This window comes from Pongo pygmaeus, chromosome 7 (genome assembly GCF_028885625.2).
Source record: "Pongo pygmaeus isolate AG05252 chromosome 7, NHGRI_mPonPyg2-v2.0_pri, whole genome shotgun sequence".
In the NCBI taxonomy this organism is placed as follows: domain Eukaryota; kingdom Metazoa; phylum Chordata; class Mammalia; order Primates; family Hominidae; genus Pongo; species Pongo pygmaeus.
Genome location: NC_072380.2, coordinates 43417162 through 43436603, shown reverse-complemented (window position 1 = coordinate 43436603; position 19442 = coordinate 43417162). Strand labels below are relative to the sequence as shown.

Sequence of the window (19442 nt, the reverse complement as noted above, 5' to 3'; positions counted from 1 at the left end):
AATGTCTGCTGAGTCTAATAATGAAAAACAAGGAGTAGTGTTTTCTATACATATGTTTCTGTTTGTTTTCAGACTCATGGAAGTTATAAAAATAACACAGTGCCCTGTGTACCCTTCACTTAGATTCCCCAAATGGTAAACATCTTACCAAGGTGCAATCCCAAAACCAGAAAATGACATCTGTACATTATTGTTAATGGAACCGCTCACCTTATTCAGATCTTACATGTACTCACTTGTGCGTATGTGGTACAGGTGGAGAAGTGGGGGTAGAATATAATTCTACACAATTTTATCCCATGTATAGTATAACTACCACAATCAAGATGGAGAACTATTCCCTCAGCACACAGAAACTACCTCATGCTACCCCTTTATAGCTGTACCCCCTTTTCCCTCACCCTGGCAACCTCTGATCTGTTCTCTACATCTGTAATTTTGCTGTTTCAAGGATATTATCTCAATGGAGCCATACAGTATGAAACCTGAGACTTCCCCTTCCACTAAGGATCATACCCTTGAGATCCATCCAACTTGTTGCCGGTATGGATCATTCATTTCTTTTGACTGGTGAGTAGTAGTGTGTGTGTGTGTGTCTGTATTTCACTTTTAATTTTTTTTCTTTTAATTGAGACAGAGTCTCATTTTGTTGCCCAGGCTGGAGTGTAGTGGTGTGAGCATAGCTCAACATAGCCTCCACCTCTTGGGCTCAAGTGATTCTCCTGCCTCAGCCTCCTGAGTAGCTGCGAACACAAGCATGCGCCACTAGGCTCATCTAATTTTTTTGTATTTTTTGTAGAGACGGGGTTTTGCCATGTTGCCAGGCTAGTCTTGAACTCCTGGCCTCACGGGATCCACTTGCCTGGGCCTCCCAAAGTGTTGGGATTACAGGCGTGAGCCACTGTACCCAGCCTCATTTTTAAAGTAATTGATTTTTAGTGTATTTTACATAAATGAGATATACATGAAATACAGTAAAATACATCCAATCTGTGATTGGTTGGGGACAAAGAAGGGTCCTCCACTCCTTCATTTAAGAAGCTCTACTACAGTCAATGCCAATGACATACAGGCCATGAATGTTTATAATTCATGTTTAAAACTAAAATTTTACCACGTTTTTAATATATATGTCACGAAATATTTTTTAGAGATCTCATAGTCCCATTTTAGGTCATCAAAGAGTATGCTGAATTCATTAAATCCTCATTGAAAATAACTGAAATATTAATAAAATAGCTTTCCATATAGAAACAGACCACAGTTCCTTGGCTTTGACACTACTGAAAGTATGGGCTAGATAATTCTTTGTTGTGGGGGACGTCCTGTGCATTTTGGGATGTTTAGCAGCATCCTGGCCCTCTACCCAACAGATGGCAATAGCAACATGCCCCAAGTTCTGACAACCAAAAATGTCCCCTAGGGGACACAATGACTGCTGCTTGAGAACCACTGACTCACATAAAATTTTTTTTTTTTAATAAAAATAAAGAGAAAGCCTGTTCTTAAACCATGAAGACCAGAGGAAAGTGCCACACAGTCCCCCATCACAAATTATGCAGCTGAGCTTCCCCCATTTGGGGAAATTGCAGGGGTCAGCACATCTGGAGTGCAATGAATGTGAAAGGCACCTTGGTGATCATATCTTCCCTGCCAGGTAAGTAACTCACATGAACTAAATAATGTATAAAATAAATAGAAATGCATAAGCTACAACACAATCAAGGGATATTCTGGAATCCTTTCTCATAGGAACCTTTTATGATAATTTCAGTAAGAAGCACGCCAGTTAAGGGGGCTTTTCAAAAATACTGGTTATGTTCTATGTCTTAATCTATTGTGGTAGATGGAGAGAGCTGTATGTGTAAAATGTATGCTTTTATGTGATTACGTTTTTCAGAGATAAGTAAAAATATTGAATACCTTTAGAATATGTTATCCTTTTAATCAAATTTGGAAAAGTTTAAAAATTTTTAAGTTTTAAATATTTGGTGAAATGCCCTTGGCCTAATGAATAGTGCAGAAAGTAGCAATCCCTGGAAAAAATTCACAGGAAACAATACTAGAACTGTTTAAAATAAATAAAATACCCAGAGTGGGAGTTACAACTATGCTATTCAGAATTTAGCATAAAACTTTGAAACATAGGTAGAAATAAAAAACTTAAGTTACTGTAAAATCCTATTCCAAAGTTTATATATGAAAAAAAAATGTATAATATGCCTTTGTTAGTTAAAATAATACATCTGTAGTAAAAATATGCTACTTTTTATACTCAGTTTGCTAGCAAATATAATACAAATTCAATCTAAAAAATACTAAAAATTTACTACATCCAAAGATATTATAAAGGTTAGCTAACATGAAGGATGTCCGGTTTTAAGTATGTTAATAATTCTTTCTTTTTTTTTTTTTTTTAAATAGATGGGGTCTCACTCTGTTGCCCAGGGTAGAGTGCACTGGTGTAATCATAGCTCACTGCAACCTCAAATTCTCGGGCTCAAGCAATCCTCCTGCCTCAGCCTCCCAAGCAACTGGGACTACAGGTGTACGCCACCATGCATGGCTAATTTTTGTATTTTTTGGAGAGACGGGGTCTCACTTTGTTGCCCAGGCTGATCTCAAACTCCTGGCCTCACTCAATCCTCCTGCCTTGGCCTCCCAAAGTACTGGGATCACAGACATGAGCTACCACACATGGCCAATAATTTTTAGTTATACATTGTGTGCAATGATCTACATATGTGTGCGTTTTGGTTTAGAAACAGACTTTGAGAGTAATTTTATTTAGTTCAGTTAAAAAAAAATCTGAAAAACACTACAAAAAAGGCAATACCTGAATAACCCATTGTCGATGCTGCCAGGCATGATAATTCTTTGCATCCTGATTAAGAATATCAGCAATAAATTCAAGCTCCTGAGATGGATCTCTTAGCCATTCCACTAATACTCGCCTATGATGCCTAAAGCCCAAAGAAGGGAGAGAAGTTTTTTGTTAATTTACCCATGAACTAAAATATCAGTTGCACATGTTATAAAGGTGACATGAAAGGACACACAACAAACAAAAACTCATCTCTAATTCTCAACACTCTACTGTAGAGAAAAGGTAACACAAAAAAAAATAGAAAAAAAATTCAGATAGTTTATCTCAAACTACATCTGGTAGTATCTTTCAACAACCATGAAACTGTGTCAAAAAATTAAGAAACATTACTAGATTGTATAATGAGAGACAAGAGAAAATGTGCTATTATTTTATCAAATATGTAAGTTCCTCTACTTAACACACGCCTGTCAATTTTCCCTAAGTGCAAAGTGTCACCAAACAAGCAGCTTCTCATTCTACAAATTAGTAGGCAGAACTGAATTTACTGCTACACTGGCAAGTAGCTATGACAAGCTGCAAGTTGTCAACAGAGGAATTTTCTTTTTTTTTTTTTTTGAGACGAAGTCTCGCTCTTGTCCCCCAGGCTGGAGTGCAATGGCGCAATCTCAGCTCACTGCAACCTCCGCCTCCCAGGTTCAGGCAATTCTTGTGCCTCAGCCTCCCGAGTAGCTGGAATTACAGGCGCCTGCCACCACGCCCGGCTAATTTTTTGGATTTTAAGTAGAGACAGGGTTTCACCATGTTTGCCAGGCGGGTCTCAAACTCCTGCCCTCAGGTGATCTGCCCGCCTCAACCTCCTAAAGTGCTGGGATTACAGACGTGAGCCACCGCGCCCGGCCAGGAGTTCCTGCGCTAGGAAAATACTTAAGGATTTTATATTGGGTTCCATTTTATAATTTTCTTTGGCTGAAGTATTTATAGAAATCTATTAGTCAAAATGTTCTAAAATTCACTATGGTGATATGGTTGTACAGATCTGTATACATACTAAAAAACACTGAATTATATACTTTGAATGGGGGAATTGTATGGTAAGTGAACTATATCTCAATAAAACGGACCTTTAAAAAATCTATTAGAGTATAACATTCAACTAAAAGTGAGCAGAACAATAGGAAAAAAGGAAGGATTTAATGCTTAATGAATGACCTATTCTACATGCCTGGAAAATTAAAAAATTCGTCTTACAGATCAAGACAAGATACTAACAAAAACAAAAGCCTAGACAGAAGGTTTCCAAATTTATTTTAGAAATCTTCCAAGTCAGTGAACACTAGCTGCATTTTATTTTTCCAGGTTGCTGGTGAGTTCAGTAATTTAGAAAAGCTAAGAATCAAATCGTCCAGGATATCAAACTGAGGAAGAAGAAGTTCATGCTGATGTTCTCCAATTTAAGGAGTTACACGGCTTTATGTTACAGCATAAGTTTTCAGTTAGAAGTTAATAAAAGTGATTAGGTTACCTGGGATAACGAATTTGCATCGCCTGTACTACATTGGTTATAAAACGAACAGAGTGGACAATTAGAAATGTACAACAATTTAAAAACTGCTGGGCTTTCCACAGCAGCTACTTTGAGTGGTTTTGTGTTTTACTTAACAGTGGGTGATGAAGTACTAATGACAGTGTCTGCAGTATCCAGAAAAGAAAAGCAATTTCTCTTTAGCAAAAACTCGATGTAATCAAATACTAATGCCTGTGATGTCAGAATTTTATAGCTACAGATTTTTACATAAAAGCACCTTAATTCCACAGGGTAAATAACTTTAGTGAGGGTCTGCAACTCTCCATTTAATCTCTTTTCTCATTAAACCAATTATTTTATAATGTAATTTCTTAGAAATACAACAATCTTGTAATCAACAGGCTACAATGGTAAAGTTTTTAGTTTTTTAATTTTTTTTTTTTTTAATTTTTTTTGAGACAGAGTCTCACTCGGTCTCCAGGCTGGAGTGCAGTGGTGCAATCTCAGCTCACTGAAACCTCCACCTCCCAGGTTCAAGTGATTATCCTGACAGCCTCCTGAGTAGCTGGGATTACAGGCATGCCACCACATCCGGCTAATTTCCATATTTTTAGTAGAGACGGGGATTCACCACTGTTGGCCAGGCTGGTCTCAAACTCCTGAACTCAAGTGATCTGCTCGCCTCAGCATCCCAAACTGCTGGGATTACAAGCAGAAGCCACTGCACCTGGCTACAGTGGTAGTTTTTAAATAAAATTCTAGGCCAGGCGCAATGGCTCACACCTGTAATCCCAGCACTTTGGGAGGCTGAGGAGGGCGGATCACCTGAGGTCAGAAGTTCGAGACCAGCCTGGCCAACATGGCAAAACCCCGTCTCTACTAAAAATACAAAATTAGCCAGGTGTGGTGGCGTGCGCCTGTAATCCCAGCTACCCAGGAGGCTGAAGCTGGAGAATTGCTTGAACCCGGGAGGCAGAGGCTGCAGTGAGCCAAGATCACGCCACTGCACTCCAGCCTGGGAGACGGAGCTAGACTCCAAACTTACCAAACTTGATAGTTTTTGGGCTGCTCCTCAATTATTGCAGTGATGTAGTTCATTTCCTCATGTAGATCCTTCTGAAGTGACTTTAAAAGAACTCTCCGGAAATGCCTAGGGCAAACATAAAACATCCAAAGTCGCATTATTCCACAGAAGTTCCCTAATAACAATATCAAATACAGCTACAAGTCAGCAATACAGTTAGACAAATTTTTGGCAGGTAATCTGTATAATTTAACAATTATAGGCCAAGCACGGTGGCTCATGCCTGTAATCCCAGCACTTTGGGAAGCCGAGGTGTGCGAGTCACATGAGGTCAAGAGTTTGAGAGCAGCCTTGCCAACGTGGTGAAACCTCGTCTCTACTAAAAATACAAAAAAAATTAGTTGGGCATGGTGGTGCACACCTGTAGCCCCAGCTGCTCGGGGAGGCTGAGGCAGAAGAATCGCTTGAACCCAGGAGGCAGAGGTTGCAACGAGCCAAGATCGTGCCACTGCACACTAGCCTGGGCAACAGAGGGAGACTCCATCCACCCCCACCCAAAAAAAAAATTATACATAGGTACTCTGCATAATTTAACAATTTAAGTGCTCGTGAGCATCCAAATTCATACGACTATCTGGTGACTGGAAGAAATGAAGCACTTTTAGTAAAAACAGCGAAAGGTGGCCGGGCACAGTGGCTCACGCCTGTAACCCCAGCACTTTGAGAGGCTGAGGCAGGTGGGTCACCTGAGGTCAGGAGTTTGAGACCAGCCTAATCAACATGGAGAAACCCCATCTCTACTAAAAATGCAAAATTAGCTGGGCGAGGTGGCGCATGCCTGTAATCCCAGCTACCTGGGAGGCTGAGGCAGGAGAATCACTTGAACCGAGGAGGCAGAGGCTGCAGCGAGCCAAGATCACGCCATTGCACTCCAGACTGGGCAACAAGAGCAAAACTCCCGTCTCAAAAAGAAAAAAATAGTGAAAGGTAACAAGTATGAGATAGAAGAAAAGTAAATTTCTGATTCTTAAGTAATGACAGCCAACCAACTAAAACTATTTTCAGGTACTACTCTGGTCACCGATGTTCTATAATATGAGAATCAAAGACATCTCTTTCCCTATACAGTACACGTTGTTCGTGTAGATACATTATCCATATAATAAATTAATTCTATTATAAACATTAACAAAATATTTACTTTTAGAACAACCACAAAAATGCTACTTGTAAATGAAACAAGTTTGTCTTTGATTTCCCCATAGGTGGAGTTTAACCACCACCACCAGAAAAAATTTTCCTAAAGACGTCGTTAGTTCTGGTTTAGTTTTACTTCAAAATTTCAAAAATTTCCAACTCGATATATAGTAAGGGACGTTCCAGGACCTAATTTTATTAGCTTTTAAAATGAACTGCTAACTTTGGGAGGCCGAGGCAGGCAGATCACTTGAGGTCAGGAGTTTGAGACCAGCCTGGCCAACATGGCAAAACCCCATCTCTACTAAAAATACAAAAATTAGCCTGTAATCCCAGCACTTTGGGAGGCCGAGGTGGGCGGATCACGAGGTCAGGAGTTTGAGACCTGGCTAACATGGTGAAACACCATCTCTACTAAAAATAAAAATAGCTGGGCATGGTGGCATGCGCCTGTAGTCCCAGCTACTCGGGAGACTGAGGCAAGAGACTCGCTTGAACCCGGAAGTCAGAAGTTGTAGTGAGCCATGACTGCGCCACTGTACTCCAGTCTGGGCGACAGAGCAAGACTCCGTCTCAAAAAACAAACAAACAAAAATACAAAAATTAGCTGGGTGTGGTGGCAGACACCTGTAATTCCAGCTATTCGCAACACTGCAGCATGAGAATCACTTGAACCCCGGTGACAGAGGTTGCAGTGAGCCAAGATCACGTCACTGTACTCCGCCTGGGCGACAGCGTGAGACTCCATCTCAAAAAAATTAATAAAAATAAAATAGAATAAAATAAAATGCTAAATAGGAGAGACAACAGTATTTCTCTCATTATTCCAAAAAAAAAAAAAAGTAGACTTCCCAGAGCATGTAAATATAAGCCCTTGGCTTTTATGGGTAAGGATTCCAGGTATACTGCTTCTTTCAAAACAGCAATAAACTCACAGGAAATCTTTAAGTGTATTGTAAGTTCCAAAAATGATGAAACACACTGAGAATTCCAGTTAAACAGGGGAGATTAAGTAAACAAGTTTATTCTCACTCCCTAATAAAACCCCACTAAAATGACAACAAAGGAATAAACCCACAAGAACGAGAATCAGGGGCAAAGATACCACGGCAACTGGAAGAGGTCAACAACATTATGGGAAGTGTGAGCAGATAGACAAGATTTAACTAAAACACAGAATAAGACTTTAAGAAAATTCCAGAAATCAGACGTATGACATATTTCCAAAACTGGGGGTCAAAGGTGGGACTAAAAGCAGTGGAAAGTCTATAGAAAGAGTCCTTGGCGGCCAAGACCGTTCCCACTACCCTGAGCAGAAGTGACATCCTGTCTTGGGCAGGAGACAAGTGGCTTTATTCTCTGGAAAAATCTGAAGCAGAATGGGTTACAAGGCACACTGGAAGACAGGGTGAGTTAAAGGGTGGAAACAGGACATTTAAAATGTTGATATACAAACTTAGAAAAAAAACGTTTCTATTTCAAATTACAACAGGATAAGATCTGCAAAAAGCAAAAAGTTGATATCCTAAACAGTGAGACTCTCCTACCATCTTCCCCTGCCTAACACCCCAGAACTGTGGCAGTTAAATGTACACTCCTTAGGCAATAAACTACTTAATCCTCTCCGAGAGACACACTGTCCAAGAAAAAAGACTTAAATACTGACAACTGAGATTTCACTACAACACAGCCACATCCCCACTCAGTAACTTCACAGTGAAGCCCTCCAGCTGATAAATCCTGCCACATACAGGGCTTCCAATCAGGATTTTTCCTGTCTCTCTTATACACATAAAGAGAAAGTCAAGAATTACCAACCATTTGAGAAAAATATTTATATGAAAGAGAACAAAAGAGATGAAAAGATCTCACATCCATGAAATTAAACACACACACACACACATACACACACACAAACACACACACACGATGCTATTTAAAAAAGAATATTCAGGCCGGGCGCAGTGGCTCATGCCTGTAATTCCAGCACTTTGGGAGGCCGAGGCGGGTGGATCACGAGGTCAGGAGATCGAGACCATCCTGGCTAACACGGTGAAACCCCGTCTCTACTAAAAAAATACAAAAAAATTAGCCGGGAGTGGTGGCGGGTGCCTGTAGTCCCAGCTACTCGGGAGGCTGGGGCAGGAGAATGGCGTGAACCCAGGAGGCGGAGCTTGCAGTGAGCAGAGATCGAGCCACTGCACTTCAGCCGGGGCAACTGAGCAAGACTCTGTCTCAAAAAAAAAAAAAAAAGCATATTCAGAGAACAAAAAACAGCTCCCCCAAATTAAAAATGAATGCAGAAATCTTTAAAAATCCATACAAGAGTCAGAAAATAAAATTGATGAAATTATCTCAAAAGTAAACAAAAAAATAAACAAATGAAAATAAGAAAAATTGAGGCGATACAACATACAACTAAAAGGCATTCCAGAAGAAGAAAACAGAGGAAAGAGAAGAAATTATCAGAAGAACACAGAAAAATCCCCAGAACATAAAGAGAAAAAGAAAAGTTTTAAACAAAGGAATGGAAATCTTCTCAACCTGAAAAGAAGCTAAGAGAAACAGAAAAAGAGTTTTAAAATTCTGAGGGAAAATAATTTCCAATCTAGAATTTTATTACTGAAGTTGAAGGGAGACTAATGATTTTTAATTGTATAAATCTCAAAAATTATTTTCCATCTTTCTACTCAATGATGTGCTCTATAAAATGAGAAAGTAAATCAAGAAAGAGAAAGGTATGGGATCTAGGACACAGGGGATCTAACACAATGAATGAGCTGAAAACCAGGTATGCAGCATCCAATTGGTGAAGTGAAAAATGAAACTGAAGGATGACCTGTCTTCAATAGAAAAATGATACTTCACATATATCAGAGCATCTGGAAGACAAATTACCTATTGGTACAAAGAAAACAAAAATGACACTGTTAGAGGGAATGTAATTATACTATTAAATGTGGGTCAGCAGCCGGGCACAGTGGCTCATGCCTATAATCCCAGTACTTTGGGAGGCCGAGACGGGTAGATCACCCGGGGTCAGGAGGTCGAGACCAGCCTGAGCAACATGATGAAACCCCGTCTCTACTAAAAATACAAAATTAGCTGGGTGTGGTGGTACACACCTGTAATCCCAGCTACCTGGGAGGCTGAAGCAGGAGAATCACTTGAATCTGGCAGGCGGAGGCTGCAGTGAGCCGAGATTGCACCATCGCACTCCAACCTGGGCAACAAGAGCGAAACTGTCTCAAAAAAAAAAAAAAGTGTGTCAGCATGAACATAAATTGAGTGCTCATTTGTGATGGAGGGAGGGTAGTGGAGAATGAACTATCTTTCACAGAAGGAATAATGTTTTAAATGAAAAAAATAAGCCAAGCACGGTAGTTCACGCCTGTAATCCCAGCACTTTGGAAGGCCGAGGTGGGCGGATCACGAGGTCAGGAGATCGAGGCCAGCCTGACCAACATGGTGAAACCCCATCTCTACTAAAAATAAAAAATTAGCCAGGCATGGTGGCGGGCACCTGTAATCTCAGCTACTGGGGAGGCTGAGGCAGGAAAATCGGTTGAACCCTGGAGGTGGAGGTTGCAGTGAGCCGAGATCATGCAACTGCACTCCAGACTGGGTGACAAAGCAAGACTCCATCTCAAAAAAATAAAAATAAAAGTACAAAATAACATAATATAAAATGAAATGAAAAAATAATATCAGTTAAGCAAATTATCTAGAATATGGAGGTTAATTCAAGAAAAAAATCGCTAAGAGTTACCACCTCTGCGGAGTGGGACTGGCAGTGGGAGGGAATGGGCTGGAGATTGCTACTTTTCATGCAGCTTCTGACTTTTAAACCCATACGCAAATTGCTATTTTGATAAAAATTAAAGGCCAGGCGCAGTGGCTCACTCCTGTAATCCAAACACTTTAGGAGGCCGCGGGGAGTGGATCACCTGAGGTCAGGATTTCAAGACCAGCTTGCCCAACATGGTGAAACCCTGTTTCTACTAAAAATACAAAAAAATTAGCCGGGCGTGGTGGTGGGTGCCCGTAATCCCAGCTACTCAGAAGGCTGAGGCAGGAGAATCACTTGAACACAGGAGGCAGAGGTTGCAGTGAGCCGAGACTGCACCAATTATACTCCAGCCTGGGCACAAGAGCGAAACTCCACCCGCCTCCAAAAAAAATAAAGTACAGTTTAAAAAAATTAAAGTACAGTTTAAAAAAAGAAAAGCTACTTGAAGTAACACATTTAAGCAGGGAATACTGATGATGTGTTTTACTTACCACACTGTATAATTGGCTGCATTTAACTCAATAGCATCCCGGGTTAGCTTAAAAGCTCGTTCACTTCTTTCATCACGCTGCAGGACAGCTCGGAAGTAATCATAAACATCTCTAACTAGAGATAGAGCACACAACTACATTAGGACCATCTTACTTAAAATTAGCACTATAATGTATAATGTCACTATACCTATAAAGATATTTTATTGACCTGTGTATCATTTATACCAACAAGCAAAATAAAGTCAAATGGCTGTGGCCGCCACCCTGAAAATGCCCTAGTGTCTCAGCCACAAAAAGCATGGACTATTTATGTAGAACCGTATGCTTACTGCTTACGTGTGTGCATATGAGTTCATGCCAGATTCCAAATCTCCCTTATGTATAAAAGGAAAATTTTCTTATGTATAAAAGAAAAATTAGGGGTGCATATATCCAAATATATTCATATAGCTGTTTTTCTGACATTTTATTTTGATCAGATTTTTAACTGAAAAATATGCCCAATGGCAGAAAACTCAACAGTACAAAAAGGTTCACACTAGATTTCCATTCCACTAAATTCCCAAGCCTCCTCCCCAGAAGCAACCATTATTAAATCATTCTAGTGTATCCTTCCAAATATATTCTATGCATCTACAAGAATAGCCTAATTCCATCCTTCATTTTTATGCAAATGAGATCCCATCACACTCTGAGCTTTGCATTTTTCACTCATACATTATTAAAGATAGTGTAAACTAGTACAAATACTTCTACAACAAATCATTAAAATTTACATACTCTTTGACCCAATAATTCCAGCTCTAGAAAGTTCTCTCACAAATATATACTCCCATATGTGTGCAAGTATTCAAGGATATTTATTGGGAGCATTGGATTACAAAAAAAACAAACAAAAGACTGAGGCAGGCAGATCACTTGAACCCAGCAGTTTGAAATCAGCCTGGGCAACATAGGGAAACTCCGCCTCTACAAAAAATATAGAAATTAATCGGGCGTAGTGATCCAGGCCTGCAGTCACAGCTACTCAGGAGGCAGAGGTAGGAGGGTCACTTGAGCCCGGGAGGTCAAGGTTGCAGTGAGCCATGATCGCAAGCACCCAGCCTGGGTGACAGCGCAACACTGTCTCAAAAAAAAAAAAAAAAAAAAAAAAAGAACTGCCAAGTATGGTGGTTTGCACCTGTACTTCCAGCTACTCGGGAGGCTGAGGCAGAAGGACTGCTTGAGCCCAAGAGTTTGAGACCAGGCTGGGTAACACAGTGAGAGCCTGTCTCTGAAAAGAAAAAAACAGAAAGGGGTCATTTACAGCCAAGTAGAATATTAGATGTGGGTAATGTGGGGACCCACTACTTGCAATGGCATCTGAAGTGGGATGGATGTTGCAGCACTGATCCCTTGGCCTGTGGGGTCTGTGCTAACTCTGGGTAATGTCAGAACTGAATTAAATTGTAGGGCAACTAGTTGGTGTCTACAGAAAATTGCTTGGTGTGAAAAATCCAAACATTTGGTGTCGAAGTATTTTGACTATAGAGAAACAGTTTTTTTCTTTTAGCCTGTAATACTGAAAGTGAAAGTATCAGACACGAGTATGAACAATTACTCCTCTTCACAAAATTCTGAGGTATACAAAGGTTACCTAGTTCTAAACACTATCTTTAAAAAGTTGAATTTGAGCAGTGACTCAGGCCTGTAATCTCAGCACCTTGGGAGGCCGAGGTGGGCGGATCACTTGAGGTCGGAAGCACAAGACCAGCCTGACCAACATGGTGAAACCCCATCTCTACTAAAAATACAAAAATTAGCTGGGCATGGTGACCCGTGCCTGTAATCCCAGCTACTCGGGAGGCTGAGGCACGAGAATCGCTTGAACCTGGGAGACAGGTTGCAGTGAGCCGAGATCACGCCATTGTACTCCAGCCTCTGTGCAACAAGAGCGAAAGCCTGTCTCAAAAAAAAAAAAGAAAGAATCAAGCTTCCAAATTTCAAATAAAATGATAACATGTTAACTATGTATACAAATGTATATATATAATACATTATTTTACATACGCACACAGACACACATAAAACACACACATATGCACATTGATAAAATAAACTGGGACGCTATCAGGCTGGGATAGCTCCAAAGCCGCAAGTTCTTATGTAAACAACCAAAATCTGGTTCAATGTAAAAGGTAAAATGAAACAACATTATTCTTTTAATTCAAAAATTATAAACAACAGACCAGGTGCGGTAGCTCACGCCTGTAATCCCAGCACTCTGGGAGGCCGAGGTGGGCGGATCACCTGAGGTCGGGAGTTCGAGACCAGCCTAACCAACATGGAGAAACCCCATCTCTACTAAAAATGCAAAATTAGCCAGGCGTGGTGTCGCAAGCCTGTAATCCCAGCTACTCGGGCGGCTGAGGCAGGAGAATCGCTTGAAGCTGGGAGGCGGAGGTTGCGGTGAGCTGAGATCACACCATTGCACTCCAGCCTGGGCAACAAGAGCGAAACTCCATCTCAAAAAAAAAAAATTATAAACAACATATTGTCATGCTCGAAGTTTCTAAAACTTTGACTTTTTTAACTCAACATTGTTTCTGAGATCTGTTCATGTTATAATAGATCTAAATCCTCTTAATGGTTATATAGTATTCAACTGTATGACAATGATACATTTTATTTTATCCATTTCTCCAAAAGATAGACATATAGCTTCCAATATCTTGCTGTTTCAAAAAATGCTGCAAATTATAGTAGCTAACATATACAGTGCTTACTATGAGCCAGACAGTATTCTACTATTTTATGTAAATAATTTACTACATCTATAGTTACTACCAAAATCCTCATTTTACACAGGTGGAAACAGAGGCACATAGGAGTTAAATAACTTGTCCAAGATTACATAGTCAGTAAAATGTGAAGTTAGAATTTGAACCAGATGGTCTGGCTCCAAAGTCTGTGCTTTTAACCTCCTGTGCATATCTTCTCATGCCATGTGCCAGAATGAACCCAGAATATTAAATTAGAAGCAACACTGCTAGGTTGCAAGATAAGTGCATTTTCCAGTTTTAACAGATATACCAAACTGCTTTCCAAAATGGCTAAACATTTGAAAACTCCCATATGAAATGTATGGAGCTCTTCATGTATCTTAATACCTAATATAATATCAAGACAGTTTTCATTTCTGCCACTTAAATCATGGGTGGAAAATGGAATTCTCATTTTAACCTGTCATTCCTAATGATAAACAATTCTTCCTATTTTATTGGCCAATGGCATTTTCTTTTCTGTGAATTGCCAGTTCATACCCTTTGTCCATTTTTTGATTAAACTCTGTCTCCTTATCCTGTTGTAGAAACGTCTCAGTTTTAATATGGATCCTGTTTAAATGACATATCTTCTTCCACACTGCTGCTTGCTTTTTAACTTGTTCATGGTTTCTTCTGCTGTGTAAGTTTTAAATTTATATATTTGTCTATAAACGGTCGACAGGTCAAACTTATCTTTTCCTTTAGGATTTCTAACCATGGTGTATGTAAGAATTCACAACGTTATTATTTTTTTTTTTTGAGACAGAGTTTTGCTCTTGTCGCCCAGACTAGAGTGCAATGGCGCGATCTTGGCTCATTGCAACCTCCACCTCTCAGGTTCAAGCGATTCTCCTGCCTCAGCCTCCCGAGTAGCTGGGATTACAGGCGCCCACCACCACGCCCAGCTAATTTTTGTATTTTTAGTAGAGACAGGGTTTCGCCATGTTGGCCAGGCTAGTCTCAAACTCCTAACCTTAGGTGATCTGCCCGCCTCAGCCTCCCAAAGTACTGGGATTACAGGCGTGAGCCACCACATCTGGCCCAAAATGTTAATTTTATACCTTGCACAAAGGTTAATTTATCCTCAGTGGAAACATATTATATTAGTTTCCCCCAACATCTCTGTTTTAAGTACTTATGAATCTGAATAAGTTATGGTTTATATTTCTCTGATCACTAGTAAGGTTAATATCTTTTCATAGATATTGCTATTTTGTGAATTGTCTCTTCACACATACTATCTCTCAAAGTATGAGAGTTTTGCATTTCCGTGCAGTTATATATTCTGACCTTCTCCTTAATCGATTCTGAGGCTTACATTTTGCCTAATAATACCTTCTCCGTCCTAAGAATGATAGGGATACAATTCTGCTTTTATCTAAGTGCACAGCCAACTGTTCCAACCATTATTTGATTAATCCACCCTTTTCATAAAGGTATAAAATGTCTTTCTTATCACATATTAAGCTTTCATAGAGTGAGGATCTATTTCTAGAGTCTTTACAAATCTATTTCTCTGCTACTTCCGCTTAATCATTAGGTTTAGTAATATATCTGCACACTTAATAAGGCAAACCTATCATTATTCTTTTTTAAACATTTATTGTCATTTTATTATCAGAAAAAAATACTTTTGTAAAAGAATGATCTTAGAAAAGCCTTAACTGAAAGGAATGTATATACATAAAATTACAAAACTATCATTCCATTTTATTCATTCTCCCTTTCCTAGAAGAACTAACATTTCCATGACCTTCAATTTACATTTTCACATTCATTATAAAAGAATATTTTGTCAAAGAAAAAATCCACTCATTTTAATATCAATAAATGTATTCCAAGTGAGCCGAACACTTCACTGCCAAAATATATGTTTAAATCCTGATGTTTCAGCAACCAGTTTATTCTAAAAACAGTAACTCATTTATATTGTGTGGTACATGCATAATCTCCCTGGCGGTGGAGTCTCCAGCAAAGAAAAGAAAACCACAATCACATAGTAGCTATTATCTATTATACTGTAACGTTTATTATTTAGAATATGTCCAGTCTTTGGGCAAAATAAAACTTTTAATCATAAAGCTAAATCACACACACACAAAAAAAAACACAAAATTAACTCATCTTAAGTCATTCAGATTTTTATTAGACAGAAATTTGTCATCTATCTTGCTACATAGTTGTGAATTCCAATTCTGCTACTATATTTAACTTACAGACCTTTTCCTAATATAAACAAACTTACATTTGTCACTATAAATGATCTGGACCACGGGATTGGGGCCATCATTCTGCGGCACTGGATCTATATCAGCCCATTCTGCTCTGTCCCTGAAAATAGACATTCCCCAACCAGTGGTTACATTCAAATACAGAAGAAAAGGGACTCTAGTGTTTTTAAAATGACAATAATTACACTTACATTGATATTGGTAACTTACAGGGCTCATAATGTAATCATGGTTGGATTCTTCATGACCAGGTTTTGCCAATATATTTTACGTATTAAACTATTAAAGTAAAATTAAAACAAATAACCCTCAGACGCTGAAAAGTTAATCAACAGTTTTCAAATTTAAAGTTTTATAAGTAGAAAAACAAGTTTTTGCAGCAAGTAGACAGTACTTTTTTTTTTGAGACGGAATCTCACTCTGTTGCCCAGGCTGGAGTGCAGTGGTGTGATCTCGGCTCACTACAACCTCCGCCTCTTGGGTTCAACCGATTCTTCTGCCTCAGCCTCCCGAGTAGCTGGGACTACAGGCGCACGCCACCACGCCCAGCTAATTTTTGTATTTTTTAGTAGAGATGGGGTTTCACCATGTTGGCCAGGATGGTCTCAATCTCTTGACCTGGTGATCCGCCCACCTGGGCCTCCCAAAGTGCTGGGATTACAGGTGTGAGCCACCGCTCCCGGCCTCACAGTATTTTTAACTTAGAAATCAATCTAACTCATTGGTCTAGTAAGATTCTTTGAGTCAGTCAGCATTTTTAAAACGTATGAATAACAAAATACTAGGAATTGACATTTTAAGATAAAAATAAGTATTATTAATTTACTCAAGAGGTGGCGCAGGTGATCATTAATAAGAAAGCAGGCTCTGGAATCGGACAACTACCTAAGTCGTAACATTGGCTGGAGCACTTACTAGCTGTGTGACCTTCAGAAAGTTACTTATTGGGGCCTCAGTTTCACCATTTATAAAATCAGGGCAATATTATTACCTACCAACCTTAGAAGGGTATTTGGAGGAATAAATGAGATAATAGACGCTAAGCACTTAAAACATCCACAGCACACAGGCGGCATTCAATGACTACCTAATAAGCAATGCTAAAATAACTGTATAGTGACAACAGTGAGTGCTTACAGAAATTTCTGTGAACTACCTACCCAGTGTGACCAAATTTCTCTTAAACACTTTCACTTATATTCTTTTCCTTTCACCTTTTTTTTTTTAATTTGAGACGGAGTCACGCTCTTGTCCAGGCTGGGGTGCAATGGCGCAATCTCGGCTCACTGCAACCTCTGCCTCCTGGGTTAAAGCGATTCTCCTGCCTCAGCCTCCCGAGTAGCTGGAATTACAGGTGCCCGCCACCACGCCCGGCTAATTTTTGTATTTTTAGTAGAGACAGGGTTTCACCATGTTGGCCAGGTTAGTCTGGAACTCCTGACCTCAGGTGATCCGCCCGCCTCGGCCTCCCAAAGTGCTGGGATTACAGGCGTGAGCCACCGCGCCCGCCCTTCCTTTCACTTTTTATTTCTCTATGATGATCAGCTATAGACAGCAGAGATTCTGTGGCATCCAATGCGCAATGCTAGAAACTGTGTCCATTATACAAGGAGAAATACAAGAGAAATCATGACCTAAGACGTGACACCTAGAGCCTGGGGGAGTGGCCTGGGAAAGGTAATGCTGTATTTAGTCACCAGGAAATCACACACAGTCATGTGAGAACCTGAGTATTTCACAATCCAGAGAGCAGACTTGAGGATTATGGGGCTACCAATTTAAATCAGTAAAACACTATCTCCAATCAAAAAAAATATATATGGGTAGTGACTTCTACTCATTCACAAAATCAAGGTAAACAAGCCATCGAATGGATTTACCTACAACTACAGAAGTAAGACCTAAGGCGATTATCTCTGCAGGTTCACAGGGAATTAGGAATCAACATTACCATCTGAAAGCAAAGAACTGATGGAACTGGGTGTCAGCAAAGACGGGGTGACAGAGGCAAGAAAGTTACCGCAGTCCCCAGTACACCTCACTTGTATTATGTACGAGGCGATGCAGGGAGGCTTAAGAGAGGTTCAGTAGCAAATCTCTTTTCAGCCTTTAGCCTGGCTGATACGAGGCGCTAAAATACGGATTGGATGAAAATGTCTCAGGGCGCCAAGCAGAGCCAGCCACTGGAAGCCCTCACACCTCGTTTTTAGGGTGAGCAAATCTGGTCCTGGTTTCCTGCCCGACTACCAGAACTGCACCCTAGCCCTTGGGTATTCACTGGTTGTTAGCGGCACAGCGTCCTGGGAAGCCGTGGAAGAGAGCGGGAAATTTCTTATATTTACGAATCGCGACGCCTGAACAGCTGAACGAGTGCAGTCTAGGGTGCAGCAGTTTCCGCGTGGCTTTAAAGCAGGCGGGAAGCCGAGACCTCGCTGCTTCGCGTCCCCGCGGTCTCGCGCCGGCGCCGCCCTGGGAAGCGGCGACCTCCCGGCAGCCGCCCGGGCCCAGCGCCATGCACCGGCCCACACGGCGCCGCGGGAACTTCGGCCTGGCGCGCCGAGGCCGAAAGCGCGCGCCGCGGGTCTTGGGGCAGCTGGGCCTCCAGGGAGTGTCCCGAGCAGCGGCCGCCGCGGGGGCGTTACCTGTACAGGACGTAGGAGGGCGAGTCCAGGCTCACAAACCCGTCGTCCATGGGGGACGCCACGGCTTCCCCAGCCTCGGCCGCCATCTCTTCCTTGTGCTGCTGCTGGGGCGGCGGTGGGTGCGGCTGGGGCGGGGGCTGCTCCGGCTGCCCGGGCTCGCCGCCTTGCGCAGCCTCCCCAACCCCCTCGGTGGCCGCCATCTCGCCTCGGTCCGCAGCGGAGGTGGCAGCGGAGGCCCCGCCCCCAGGAGGCCCCGCCCCTCTCTTCCCCCTCTCTAGGCCACTTCCTGTTTTCTGGGTTTCCTACCATAGAGGTGCGGGCCAGAGAGTCTTGGCTGGCTGCCTGGGTCTGGGTGGGAGGGTGCGGGAGCTGGCTGCGTCCGCCGCGAGGTTGCGCGGCTCTTCCGAGAGCCCCCAGGCTCCCACGCGTTTTCCCATCTGTCGCCGTTCCCGAGCTTTGCAGATGCCATTTGGACCGTGTTAGTGCTGTTAGTGGCCCCAGCAGGGAGAGGGCGATTCCTTCTTTGGACAGAAGCTGCAACTGAGGGTGGCTGGCGGACACTGAGCTCTCAGCCCTTTGCGTCTATCTCAGCATTTTCAAAACGAAATATAAAGCCTGGGCGCGGTGATTCACGCCTGATCGCTTGATCCCAGCCGCTCGGAGGCCGCGGCGGGAGGATCATGTGAGCCAGGGAGGTCGAGACCAGCCTGGGCAATCTAATGCGACCCCATCTCTACCAAAAATACAAAAATTAGCTGGGCATCATGTGGGTGCCTGTGGTTCCAGCTACTCGGAAGGCTGAAGTGGGAGGATCGCTTGAGCTGGGAGTTCGAGGCTGCAGTGAGCAGAAATCACCACTGCACTCCAGTATGAGGGACAGAGATCCTGTCCCAAAACACACACAC

General features: G+C 41.6%; 1 protein-coding gene across 6 annotated transcripts in view; it reads right to left on the bottom strand.

Moving 5' to 3' along the window:
- Positions 1 to 18801, bottom strand: part of FNTA (farnesyltransferase, CAAX box, alpha) — a 29431-nt gene extending 10630 nt beyond the window's left edge. Inside the window, exons 1-5 of one of the 6 annotated variants that reach the window (XM_054499787.2) lie at positions 18538 to 18801; positions 15910 to 15995; positions 10858 to 10972; positions 5401 to 5505; positions 2837 to 2963 (exon numbers count right to left, since the gene is read on the bottom strand). In XM_054499787.2, the coding sequence (XP_054355762.1) occupies positions 2837 to 2963; positions 5401 to 5505; positions 10858 to 10972; positions 15910 to 15995; positions 18538 to 18737 (633 nt within the window). In that variant the 5' untranslated portion in view covers positions 18738 to 18801. The remainder of the gene's footprint in view (positions 1 to 2836; positions 2964 to 5400; positions 5506 to 10857; positions 10973 to 15909; positions 15996 to 18537) is intronic. The other 5 variants (XM_063668733.1, XM_063668734.1, XM_054499788.2 and 2 more) reach the window with 5 other exon arrangements.
- Positions 18802 to 19442: the final 641 nt, after the last annotated feature.